Consider the following 13,774-nt stretch of genomic DNA (forward strand, 5'->3'; position numbering starts at 1 on the left):
ACTTGCTGGGGATAATAGTTAGGTGCCCACCACTCAGAGCGTCACCAGGGGATTGGCGCAGGCCTCATCATGGTTAAAGGGGCAGGAGCAGGCTGAGCCTTGGAAAACTTTCCCAGACTAACAACATTTGAGTCCAGGGTCACCTTGAAGACTAACATGTTTTTATTCAAGGCATAAGCTTTTGTGTGCATGCACACTTCATCAGGTACGGTGAAACAAAACTTCTTCCACTGTTACAACAGGGACTTCCAACCAGAGGTCTGCAGGAGCTCTGGAGAGGGTCTACAGCCTTTCCCCTCCTGCCTTAATGCCACCAGCTAGGGAACTGGCCACTTCCACCGCTCCCCCTCCCGAGCATGAGTTCTCTTGTGGTTTCTGGTCCTGGGAGGGGGCCAGAGCCTGCAGACCTACTCTCAGCTTAAACACCTTCCTGACTCTGCCCTCCGTCCCAGTCCTCCTTGAGCCTACCTCTTAATCCGGGTGATGATGTCACTTCGGAGGGGTGGGGGGTATACAGAGAGGTGTGGCCAGCTGACATCATTTCTGGGGCTCCTCAAAGCCTGAAAACTTATTTCAGGGCCTCCTCCAGGGGCAAGCAGGGTGCAGAAGGCTGCATTACAATATAGAAGGTGGGTTAGTTGCCAGGAAGGGCTAGTCAGAGTCAAGGTTTAAGACCAAGGTTCTCTTAGAGCTCTCTCAGTCCTACCTACCTCACAGGGTGTGTGCTGTGGGGAGAGGAAAGGGAAGTGATTGTAAGCCATTTTACAGCTTCTTCAGGTAAAAGCCAGCTCTTCTTCTTTTCCTAACTGTTGTCCTTGCTTTGAGGCTTCCTGGTCATTTTGGATTACTTTGGTTTTTTCCCCCTTCTTTTTTTATTGTATTGTTTATAAAGATTGTGGTTCTGTGGAGCTGTGAGAAACCACCGCCCTTGAGCACCAAATGGCCACAGACCGCTGTCCCGTTGACCATCATCCATGCCAGTAGCAAAGTAAGTGGGCAATGGGGTCGGTTTGGGTGGAGAAACCCTAAAGAGCTGCTGGCAGTGTGAGCAAACTTTGATGGGCCAGTGGCATTCTCTCCAAGCATTTCCTTAAAGTGCATCTCCGCAGCCATAGGGGACTAGGGTTGCCAGTTTCAGGTTGGGAAATTCCCGGAGATTGGGGGGGGGGGGGGGGCTTTGGGAAGTGAGCTCAGCAGGTTATAATGCCATAAACTCCACCCTCCCAAGCAGCCAGGGGAGCTGATCTCTGCTGTCGGAGGTCAGCTGTATTTTTGGGAGATCTCCAGGCTCCTCCGGGAGGTTGACGGTCCTAATGGGAGCTAGAAGCAGCCATTTAAAAACAGGAAAAATTAAAATTCTTGGGAATCTACATTCTGCATATTGTGGACTGCAGCTCAAGTTATTGTGGGGCAGCTCGCCAATAGACCTGATTTCTAGAGAGGGCAGGAAAAGATCCATTTCCTGAGGCTCCATTCACCTTTGTGTACTGGGATGATGGATTTGCCTGTCAAAGAGAAAATGTGATACTGAGGATAAAGCTATTTTTCTGGTCTGCCCATTCATGGATCTCTTTTCTTCACTCTTCTTTAAAGGTCAGCGAACGGTTTTTGCCTTACTCAGCTATTGGGACCGATGCGGTGCTAAGCCTAGATGAACACACCAGCCTTTCAACTGGCGAGGTGAGGCGTTGACCTGAGGCTCTTGACCTTCTCATACCCCCCACACAGAGATGTTCACTATATCCGAGCCAGAGCTGCCATCTTGGGAGGGGGGAAGTGTGGACGCAGTTCTCAGATAACCTCTTTCACCACAAGGCAAGGGAGAGCAATTATGAAGAAGCAGAAGAAGAGCTAGTTTTTTGTAGTCCGCTGCTTACTACCCAAATAAGTCTCAAAGTGGCCTACAATCTCTTACCTTTCCTCTCCCAATAGCAGATGTCCCTGTGAGGTAGGTGGGGCTGAGAGAGCTCTGACTGGCTCAGGTCACTCAACAGGCCTTGTGTGTCTCAAAGCACCTTACAATCACCTTCCCCACAAAAGGCACCCTGAGAGGTAGGTGGGGCTGAGAGAGCTCTGAGAGAACTGTGACTGGCTCAGGTCACCCAACAGGCCTTGTGTGTCTCAAAGCAGCTTGCAATCACCTTCCCTTCCTCTCCCCGCAAAAGGCACCCTGAGAACTAGGTGGGTCTGAGAGAGCTCTGAGAGAACTGTGACTGGCCCAGGTCACCCAACAGGCCTTGTATGTCTCAAAGCAGCTTACAATCACCTTCCTCTCCTCACAAAAGGCCCCCTAAGAGGTAGGTGGGGCTGAGAGAGCTCTGAGAGAATTGTGACTGGCCCAGGTCACCTTCCCTTCCTCTCCCCGCAAAAGGCACCCTGAGAGGTAGGTGGGGCTGAGAGAGCCCTGAGTTTCTTGTAAGCCCTCGTTCAGCTGGGCTTCATGCACACAATCGCCGAGCTGTTAGCCCGGGTGAGCCCAATTCCCATCAGATCTCAGAAGCTAAGCAGGGGTGATCCTGGCTACGTAATTGGATGGGAAACCTCCAAAGATTTGGATGGAGCTCCTCCAAGGAGCACTAGGGGTCATGATGTGGGGGGCAGGAACTGGCAAACCATCTCCAAATGCCCTTTGCGCCTGGCTGCCAGACAACCCTCGAATCTCCCGGCCACCCTACGCACGCTGTACGATAAATAAACGAACAGCACTGAGCTACGCTGGGCAGCTCAGAGGCACAATCCCACCCGTTCATCTTTGGCTTCCTGGGTCACTCCACTCCCAGGCTTATTTCTCACAGGGCGGCTGCACCGTGGTGCTGAACCGCAAGCCCTGATGAGCCCAGCCCAGCATTGCCCCCCAGGCAAAGGGATCCTGACGCCAGGCGGGCAGAGCGGCCCTGGGCTTGTGACTTGATGCTCTGGCATTTAATTGCGATAGGGAGTGGAGGAGAACAGTGGGGGAGAGGTCCCTTTCTCACAAAAGCCTTGGATGAGTAACGCGCTTGGGGTGGGGCAAAGGGTATTTTTGTACAGGTGTGCCGGCTCTTCCTGAGAACTGGCAAGGCAAATGGTACACCTGAGAGGTCACATCAGAAGGCAATAGGTCCTGCGTTTGTCTCAGCCTGCATTTTGATTGGGGGGGGGGGAACCGAGAAGGATAGTCTTCCAGCAGTCGTCCTGCTTCAAAAAACAAATTGACAGAATACCCCTTTGCATGCTGCTCTGCTTTAAAAAAAAACGCCATGGGTGTGGAAAGATAATCAAGAAGCTCAGGCCACAACCCTTTGCCCTGAGTGATGGAGCCAGGATGGTGTTGTGCTTAAGAGCGGTGGCCTCTAACCTGGAGAGCCGGGTTTGGTTCCCCAGTTCTCCTCCAGTTGGGTGACCTTGGGCCAGTCACAAGTCTCTCAAAGCTCTCTCAGCCTCACCTACCTCACAAGGTGTCTCTTGTGGGGAGAAGGGTGAATAATTGCAAGCCACTTGGGGAATCCTTTGGGTAGTAAAAGGCAAGAAACCCAGCTCTTTTTCTTCTTCTTTGACTGTTTTCTCCCTGAAAAAGGGACTCCTGTGCAACTTTTATCAAGGGTAGCTTTTTCCCAAGGCAGAAAGGGTTTCAGATGCCCTCTCTCCTTCCCTGTGCCACTTCCTTCCTGGATAAAAGTAGTCCCAGAGGCCGCATTTGCAGAAGAAAAGCAGAAAAACGGAACATAAAGTGGAGCCCTGGGTGACTTCTTAAGGAAGCAATCCTAAGGAATTTTCTCCTGCAGAAGTGTTCTTAAGATTTCAGCCAGTAAGTCTATCAGAATAGGGATCATGGTTTATAACTCTGCTTTCTTTAATGCTTGGTGTGTCTTGTGTTTTCCCCACAACCTCCGCAATTCTCCAGGTTGATTTTGCCTTTATGGTGTGGAGAAGCTTCCCGGACCGGATCGTTGGCTTCCCCATGCGCAGCCACTTCTGGGATGCCAGCAGGAACCAATGGAGTTACACCTCCAAGTGGACTAATGAGTTCTCCATGGTCCTCACTGCGGCTGCTTTCTACCACAGGTGCCCTTCCTCGGGGATGGGTTGGCTGTCAAGATGCGAGCCTATTGCCCCCCACCCCCAAAATGAGAGACACAAGGAAAGGGAAACCTAAAACTGGGGGACGTATAGAGCAGGGGTAGTCAACCTGTGGTCCTCCAGATGTCCATGGACTACAATTCCCATGAGCCCCTGCCAGCATTTGCTGTGATTCCCAACCAGGGGTCCACGGCATTTTCCCTCCCACCTTAATGGAGTCTGGCACAAGCTAGGGAACCAGAGGCTTTCCTTGCTCCCCAGCTCCCCTCCCAAGCATGAGTTCTCTCCTCATTAACTTGCTTGGGAGGAGGTGAAGCCTGCATGCCTACCTTAAGGCACATCCTGTCCCCTCCCCCGCACCCTCAAACCAGCCTGTTAACGCAGGGAGTGATGTCACTTCCGGTGACATGCAACTGAGAGGCGTGGCGTGGCAGAGAGGTATGGCCAGTTGACATCATGTTGGGACTTCTCGAATCCTGAAAAGTTATTTTAGGGGCTCAAATAGTTGGAAGAGGCTGTGCTGAATAATGCAGTTTCAATCCACTTCAGCAGCTGTTTGCAAGTGTGTTTTGTCATTTCACACAGTAAAATCCAGTTGCAAAGGGCATTGGAAGTGCTTTATTTAATGTGCGTGAAGGGCACTCCCAGTGTTAATAATGAACCCAGTGTTAATAATAAACCCAGTGTTAAAGGCCTGAACCCAGTGTTAATAATGACATTTCTCTTCTCCTTCCCCTGCCCCTTTCATCCCTAGGTATTATCACAGCCTCTTTACCAATTACTTGCCTGCAACAATAAGGAACTTCATTGATCAGATCACCAACTGCGAAGACATACTGATGAACTTCCTGGTTTCAGCTGTCACAAAACTACCTCCCATCAAAGTGACCCAAAAGAAGCAGCACAGAGACATTCCCTCGCCGCAGGTACTGAGCCCAGACTGGTCAATGAAGGGAATAAAGGGCAGATCGAGGAGGGCTCCTTGTTTCCATGGGGTCTTGATCAGATGTTACCCTCATAGCACAGGAACATGCAGCTCTCTACATGCAGCTCCCAGGCAGCTAAGTTGACCCTCCTCCCAATGATTTGATACAAGAGGCTGAATTTGGACTGACTGGTCGGCTTGCATTGCAATAAGGCCTGCTCAGCCAGGCCTATATCTGAGACATTTTTAACCTCTGCCCTGGGGCCCCTCTTAGCCTTTGGGGGGGAAATTTACCAAAGAGATTATTATTATTTTTTTATTATTAATTCGATTTATGGTCTGCCCCTATCTAGTCACAGTCTCGGGGTGGTTAACATCATATATTTCCATGCCCCCATTCTGGTGGTGGAGAGGAGAGGAAGGTGGCTGGTTCTGCAACTATTATGTGCTTATCTGAGTGGTGGGATGATTCCTACAGTTTTCTGTTTGCACTCGCCAAACCTCTGAAGTCTTTCTCTGCCCCTGGCCTTCTTTTATGTCTCCGCAGCTCTCGAAGAGTGCTCCTCCTTCCAACGGGAACCTGCGTTTCTCCCAGCGCCAGGAATGTGTGAACCGGTTTGCTGCCTGGTTCGGCTACATGCCTTTGGTGCGTTCTCAGTTCCGCCTGGACCCCGTGCTCTTCAAAGACCAGGTGTCGGTGTTGCGCAAAAAATACCGGTATTTGGAGAGAGACTAACCCGAGGGCAGGGGAACCTGGTGGAGGAGCCAGGGCAGAAGCAGCCCGCCCCCTACTGGAGACAAACAGCCCACACAGCTGGATGAGGCTACTTGGATTTTGGTCTCTTGCAGAGGAAGTGATGCGGTTGTTTCGTGAGACTGCAGGCTGCATTCCTTAGCAGGGGGCTGCCGATGCTGGATTCTGAGAGGTGCAAACTCATTCCGCTGGTAACCTATGGAGATGCCAGTTGAATTTTCAGTCATTGGGTTTTACCAGTACAAGTAAAGGTTTGCAGGAAATGTCATCTCTCTTTGCTTGGTTTTTTTTTAAAGATGCTTGGGTCTCCTCTCATTCACCAGTCCCTTTGTCCTGTGCCACAGGCAGGGGCTGCTGTCCTGAATCCCATTCTTTTGACTATTGACACATTGTGTGGTGTCCTCCTTCCGACTGGTTGCCAGGAAAGGTTTTAGCCGGGGAAAAGCTCGTGGGATCCCTGTTTACTTTGTGGCTTCCTTGTTTCCTAGCAATTGCATATTTTAAGAAAGAATTACCTCCCTCGGACCACTCTGCAGAGGGTCATTGACCCAGCGCCTTTGGGACTGTGGTTTAAATGCAGAAGGTCAACAGGTTTCAATCCCTGACTCCACTAGATCTCAGGTAGCAGGAATAATAATTTCTCTGCTTGAGACCTCACAGAGCGGCTGTCAGTCAAAGCAGCCAGAAGGAGCAAAGGACTATTTATAAGGTAACCTTTTAGAGGACATGGCGATAGAGTGCAGTGGTTCTAAATTCTAAATTCATGGTTCTAAATTCACTCCCATTCCCCCCTCGGCCATAAAATCCACGGAGAGATCTTGCATCGGTCAGGCTCTCTCCCCCTAATCTACCACTCAGGGAGAAATGAGAGGGGGAGAACCATGGGCATAGCTCTGAGCTTCTTGGAGGAATGTTGGGAGAGAATCAGGGACAGGTGAATAATATTCTGTACATGCTCAGAGGGTTAGAGGTGCTATCAAAAAGGCTGGTCTTAAGGAACTGCTTGCCAGGCTGGAATTCCAAAGGTGAAGCATTTCCCAGCCAACAGGGATGGCTAGGGATGCTTTGAAATTTGGGCATACCACACCATTAGTTAAGAGCACAAGAACCTAGGTTGGCAACTCTGGGTTGGGAAATACCTGGATAGTTTGAGGGTGGAGCCAAGAGGGGGTGGGATTGGGGCAGTGAAGTGTAAAGCTCTGGAGTCCACCCTCCCAAGCAGCCATTTCTCCAGGGGAACTGATCTCTGATGCCTGGAGATGAACTATAATTTCAGGGGATCCTGAGGTCCCACCTGGAGACTGGCATCCCCAATGAGCCCCCCCCCACTGGAAACTCCTACCCTGAACAAAGGAGTACACCATTTCCATCAGCATTCTGTTGCTTTAGCAGAGAGACAATTGTCATTCTCTGATGTTTGGCTGTAGGAAGTTCTTTACTCAAGCAGACAAAGGGAGAGAGACACTTTGCCAAGTGACAGCTACCCACATTGGGCAATGTAAGGTGACCTCATTCTAGTTTCTCTTCAGTTCCTTCCTTGCTGGAGGCAGGGCTTTTGTGAGGCAGGATGACGTAGCTGGATTTCTTATTTTATTTACTTCCCATTGGGGACCCCAAAGTGGCTTTCAGCGCTTTCTGTTTGATCCTTAAAACAACCCTGTGCAAGTAGGCTAAGCTGAGAGTGCGTGAACAGTCCACGAACACCCATGGCAGAGGGGTTATTCAAACCCAGGTCTTCCAGAATCCAGGCTGTCACTGTAACCACTATGCCATCTCCAGAAGCTTCATGGTTTCTGCAGATCATGTTTCTGTCCCAAGAGACAGGTTTGTACACGCCAGTGCTAGCACCCCCCCCCCAAACACACACACACAGACACACTATTGATTGCCCTGTAATGTGTTAGCAGAGTTTAAATATGCAAAGAGATCCAAGCACCGGCTACTTAAAGAATAAAACAGTTTCATTAAGAAGAGAAGCAAATACATAAAGAGGAGTGTGTTGCTGTGGCGGCATAGTGGCACCTGTGTACTTCAGGGTTGGCGCCTCATGGGTCACACAGCAGCCCCAGCCTGCGTCACAGGTGGCGCCTCACCCTGCAGCTTTCATGCAGGTTGCACACTAGTCCTAGCTGGCTTTAGGAGCCCTGCCTCCACTTACTTCGGGGCTGGCGCCTCAGCCTCCTCTGCTGACAGCCTCCCCACATCTTCTGGCACGCTCCCTGGGATCAGGGCTACAGACATCATGTCCTTATCCATTTCCGTCCCAGGGGGCATGCCAGAAGATGCGTTCCAGATCAAAAATCAGCTTGTCTTCTAGTAGCAGTGGAGGCAGAGACCATAAGGACCCTCCCATACTAATACTTTGAGGCAAGGGTTATGCGGCCTTTCCCAGGTTGTATGGCCACTGACATCACTGGACCCACTTCCCCGGTTGCTCTACAGGCCTAGTCTCTTTCCTCACTATGGAAACAGTAAATGATTCATTGATTAATTGGCTGGCTCCTGCATTTTACCTCCACACCTACTTCTGTGAAGGGTCATGTCACCACTTCTGGATTCCCTGAAGCCTGAAAAGTATTTCGGGAGTTCCTCCATTGTGAAAGGGCTGAAAAAGCTGCTCTGAGACCTCACCATTGAACCAAATTAACATGGTCCCTCCCTTCTGTGTTAGAAGGGAAAACCTTCCAAGTGCCATGAGTTGTGTTTTCCTTAAGGCAAGGCCTTCCTGTCAACTTCCCAAAATAGCCAATGATAGGCTAGGAGGGGGTGGAAAAGGGAGGGGCCCCAGGTGGGCATGTATATAGCTCTGCTTCCCAAACATATTCTGCACAATCGCCCCACTTCTGGGGCTTCTCGAAGGCTGAAGAATGTTTCAGGGGTTTCTCAATGGTAAAAAAGTTGAGAAAGACTGAATTAGACAAATCAGCAGAGAGTAAAGATCCATTGAAGGCTGTGAGCCAGGATAATGAAGTCAAAGGACATGCAACTCTGATGGCCAAGGACACGAAACTTTTTAATATCCATTGCTGGAGGATAAAAACAGAGTGAAGCTTGGTCCACTAAAAGGGAAGGGATGAAATCTTCAATTTTACAAGCTTACCAAAGTTTTCAAAATTACATGCATTTGCAGTATAAAACGTGACATTAAGCCAGTCTTTTTCAACTTTTTTTACCATTGAGAAAGCCCTGCAACATTTGAGAAACCCCTGCAGAAGTGGCACAATCACGCAGAATACAATTGGGCACCATAGCTGCATACACACCCACCTGGGGCTCCTCCCCTTCCCACCCCCTCCAGGCCCATCATTGGCTGTTTGGGGAGGCAAAGGCAAGTTGACATGAACATACATGGTAATATCACCCAAGAAATGCTTAACAAATTTAAAAATATATATTAAATCCCACCCATTTGGGAAACCCTTCCAGGGCTGCCAAGAAACACCAATGTTTCATAAAACCCTAGTTGAAAAAGCCTGCATTAAGGCTATATTAAGTTCTTAAGAACAGATATTAAATCATGTGAAAGATCCAAATCTATTCATATCCATCTTGTAGTTCTCCTTCTTTGGAAGTTTTTAAGCCGAGGCTAGATAGCCATCTGACAGAAATGCTGATTTTATGAACTTAGGCAGATTGTAAGTGGATGGGCAGGTAGTGGTGAGTTCCTGCATTGGTGCAGGGGATTGGACTAGGTGACCCTGGATGTCCCTTCCAACTCTATGATTCTGTAGTCATTTTAAACAAAGTTAATAAATGGAACCCCATTTTAGAAACATAAAAATGTGGCTCCTTCCTCTTCCCTTTGGCCCCTGATCTGTAGCCCTTCCAGAGCATCTAGCTGACCCCTGTGGGAAGCAGGATTTGATGAACAGCTCATCTAAATAATAGGAAATTTTCTTTTCAGTCACTTACAACAGTCCATTGCTTCCTAAAAAGCATTGCTTGAAAGAATGCAGAAATAGGGGGCTGTCTATTAATTTTAACTATAACTTGCCTAATTGCTCACCAGAAAGATAAACTGGAGTGCATTATTGTGTTAGGCTGAAGCAGAAGAAGAAAATTTGAGTCCAGTGGCATCATTAAGACAACTATGCTTCATTCAAGGCTATAAGCTTTCATGTGGGAATGCATGTATTCATTTAGCTTTAATCTTGACATTTTTATTTCCTTTACTATGTTTCTCTCCTAGAGTTGAACCCAAACGAATGGGTTCATAAACTCAGCTCCTTATAGAATCAGAATTGGAAGGGACCCCCAGGGTCATCTAGCCCAACCCCCTGCACAATGCAGGAACTCATAACTACCTACCCTTCCCACAGGGAACCAAATTTCATGCCAGTGATTCCCCTCACACAACAGAAATCTCCAGAATCCAGCCTGGCCTGGAGGAAATTCACCTACCATCCCTCAGCAGCAATTAGCAATTCCCTGGGTATGCAAAGAAGGGCCACAAGAGACACTGGCACATCCCTTCCTGTCCACCCACTCTCAATCTGCCTAAGTTCATAAAATCATCATTTCTGTCAGATGACTATCTGGCCATTTCTGTAAGGCCTTTGTATCTGGTAAACATCTTCATTATGCTATGTACTAATCCATGACCCACTCTCTACTCATATATGTGGTCCTGTGCTGTGCACATGAAAAGTTACACCTTGAATAAAACTTGGGGGGGGGGTGAGGGGGGAGCATACCCATTGTCTCTCCTACACAAATGCACTTCCCACAGACCCAAGTGGGAGATTGCAATGAGAGCCACAGCGGCAGAGTCATCTCAGAACAGCTTTAGATCCTTCTGAGAAATGACAGCCAATTGGGGTTGCCCAGGAGGGTCAAAAATTACTCTTCAACCAACCGGAGTCTCAAGCAATCATTCCACAAACAGGCTGGGGAAATCTGCCACACCATCAATAGAGCGCTGACAACTGTGACATAAATAACGGCTTTTCCCCCCAAGCAACCTCACCACAGATCTTGCAATAAAATCGATCACTCCTGCAAGGCAACTGGGCTCTGTTGTCCATAAAGCAGAAACTGCCCTTCCTTGCAGGGGGAAGGAAGCAGAATAGCTTGCACGCCCTCTCTCCACAGCAAAATGGATGAGGCCATAAATCCACAGATTAAAGTACATTACTGGCATGGATTCTCATCTATCCTGGGCTTTACTGCTGTGGATTGATGGGCAGACTGATTCCTTTTCTGACCCCAAATGCCTCTCTGTCTCCTCTGAGTTGCTGTCATTTTACTAAGAACCACCAACTTTGCACAAAGTTGTAACCCAGTTTATTAGTTGTTTATAACATCCATTGAGGGCTTTTTAACAAGAAGGTCTCAAAACAGTTTACATAGGAAAAATGGACAATAATGAGGAGGGAAATTCTGCTAGTATTTATCAGCCATGTTTCTACTTTAAAGGGACCTAAAGTGGCACGTGGTCTTCATAAATCAATGCAGTGCAATCAAAAACGCAGTTTAAAAGGGTTTGCTTCTGACCTCAGGTGCATGTGAACTATATACAGTATCATCTGAGTACGGGAGAGACTAAATAATGTTTAGTCCAGGGTCTGGCATGGCCTAACTGCACCACTGAATACCAAGGGAAGCACCACAATTGTAGTTTTTATAAAGCCTTCTAAACTAGTGGCTTTCAGGCAGCTCTCAGAAGACTGCCTGAGAAACAACATGACTTCCACTAGGAAACAATGCAACACCCACCCAGCCACCCTCCATGGACAGGCACAGATTCCTTTGGCTCTTCGGGATGACAGTGAGGACCGTGCCTGCCGCCCACTGACCAATGCTCTGTATGAATCATGGGGGGCCTAAAAGACATTCCAGGATCATCTGCAACAGAAAGTCAAGGGTTTCCTATGACCGCAAGAAGGTTTCCTGCGGGCAGGCTGGTTGACAACCGTTGACGTAAAGCTGACGGCCGCTTGTTCTCCTCTTGTGTGGCAACACATTCCCCCACTCAAGATGCGAGTTGTGCAACACCAGGCTTCCTTTTATTTTGAACCTGTTGCCAAGCCAAAATGGGCATGTGACCCAGAAGCTGCCTTCCCTTCAGTCTAGTTTCAAGAAGAACAGACGCTACATGTGCCAAGAGGCCATTTCCACTCAGGAGTGTTGACACAGCTTCAGATCCCTCCCAGGGACATAGAAACAAACAATTGCAGCTTGGGGGACTGCTGCGTAAATGAGTCAGACCCAGCAAAGCTTTGCCCCCAAACCCCAGCACAAACCTACCCTGCCTCAATCTGGGTGTGTTGCTGTCTCAAACTGAGGGACACCATTGCCTCAGCCAGCAATCCTGCTTCTGCCCGACCTTCTCTTCTCCAGGGCTTTCTTCAGGAGGGCCAGATGGCAGCCAGAATCCTACCCCAGCTATTTGCTGGTGCTTGCAAAGGCCCTGCTGATGGGAGGCCGCTTTTCACATGATGCTGCCTCAGGCAGCTGTGTGACTTCCTGACCTCTCTGGGATTCAGCATGCCTGTCACCTCATGAGGATGGACGGCTATGCATATCTATGCCTTTTCTGCATGCAGGCCATGAAGGAAAACGACCATCCCAGAGTCTTGCCAATGAGTTCCTCTGAGCCTTTGTTGAAAGCACCCAGATATTATCTGTATCACAAGATGCAGATCAAAAGAAGAGATTCCAGAAAATCTGCCATGTTGGCACACTGAAGAAAGGAATCTAGGGCCAGCATGTTGATATGAATAGAAAGTAGGATTAAGACAACCCAGGTTCAAGTCCCCATTCGGTCATTAAGATTGTTGGGTGGTCTTGGGACAGCTACAGGTGTCCTCTCGCTGCCTTACCTAACTCACAGGATTCTTATGGGAATAATACAAAGAGCCATGCATGCTGCCACATTTTTCCCAATTCTGTAATCTGCCCTGACAGCCAGCATGGTGTAGGGGTTAAGACTGGTGGCCTGTAATCTTGAGAGCCAGATTTTATTTCCCGCTCTTCCACACACAGCCAGCTGGTTGATCTTGGGCTAGCTCTCTCAGCCCCAGCTACCTCATAAAGTGTCTGTTGTGGGGAAAGGAAGGGTGGGCAATTGTAAACCACTTTGAGACTCAACTCCTTCTGGTAGCAGAAAGCAGGGTACAAAACTCCCAGCTTTTGTCAGTCTCCATGAAAAAAGGGGGACTATGAAGGAAATAAATAACAGTACTTATATTGAAGATTATGTGCAGATCTCTCACATAATGTACAATTTGGCAAGCCACTGCTCCACAGTTTATTATATTGCACCACCACCTTACAGAGGTGTGACTGATCAGACGGTACACGCAGAACTGTTGCAAACTAATACAAGAACTGTTGTCTAAGTGGAAGAAAATCTCTTCCCCCGCCCTTAACCAAGGAGGCAGAAACTCTGGCACTGAACCCTACTCATCAGGACATACCACAGGGAAAGATTGCTCACAGCTAGGCATATCAGAATGCGACCAAATGGAGCCATGGCTTATTCTAAATAGCATATTCCAACCCTCATCTGACAACAGAACGTGCAGAAATGTCAGCCCGTAGAAGAATTTTCACAAGACCTCAATTACCAGATAACAAAGCCTCTGACGCCCTCTAGTGGTCCAACTGTGGCCTAGATTCCCAACACTACAATTTATCTACCTCGTTTACAGTGGTCTGTAAACCCCCCCTAACCCAAAGCATCCCTCAGCATTCTCCTATTCCGTTTTCACAACTACCCTGTGAGGTAGCTTAGGCAGGGACTGGGACTGGTCCATGGTCACCCAGCAAGTTTCCATGGCACAACAGGGATTTGAACCTGCATCTGCCAGATCATAGCCTGACCCATTAGTGACTTGCCATGCTGACCACTTTTTCTGAAGATGCAAACACAGTCCAAAACCACTTCATTTGGCTTTAGCTGCAGCGAGTTATAAGGATGCCAAACTGACCAGGAAAAGTAAACCCAGCCAGGGCTACCACTGTGCTTTCAGCAAACCACTGATCTGTAAACTCAGCAGGGCATATGACCATCATAGGAACAGGATGGGGAGGGG

General features: G+C 48.6%; 1 protein-coding gene across 1 annotated transcript in view; it reads left to right on the forward strand.

The window, feature by feature from the left end:
- EXTL1 (exostosin like glycosyltransferase 1) overlaps positions 1 to 6,001 on the forward strand; it is a 71,369-nt gene extending 65,368 nt beyond the window's left edge. Inside the window, exons 7-11 of the mRNA XM_077337664.1 lie at positions 893 to 988; positions 1,594 to 1,680; positions 3,884 to 4,044; positions 4,814 to 4,985; positions 5,532 to 6,001. Of these exons, the coding sequence (XP_077193779.1) occupies positions 893 to 988; positions 1,594 to 1,680; positions 3,884 to 4,044; positions 4,814 to 4,985; positions 5,532 to 5,720 (705 nt within the window). The 3' untranslated portion in view covers positions 5,721 to 6,001. The remainder of the gene's footprint in view (positions 1 to 892; positions 989 to 1,593; positions 1,681 to 3,883; positions 4,045 to 4,813; positions 4,986 to 5,531) is intronic.
- The last annotated feature ends 7,773 nt before the right edge of the window (positions 6,002 to 13,774 follow it).

The sequence above is a fragment of the Paroedura picta genome, chromosome 5 (genome assembly GCF_049243985.1).
Source record: "Paroedura picta isolate Pp20150507F chromosome 5, Ppicta_v3.0, whole genome shotgun sequence".
NCBI lineage: Eukaryota > Metazoa > Chordata > Lepidosauria > Squamata > Gekkonidae > Paroedura > Paroedura picta.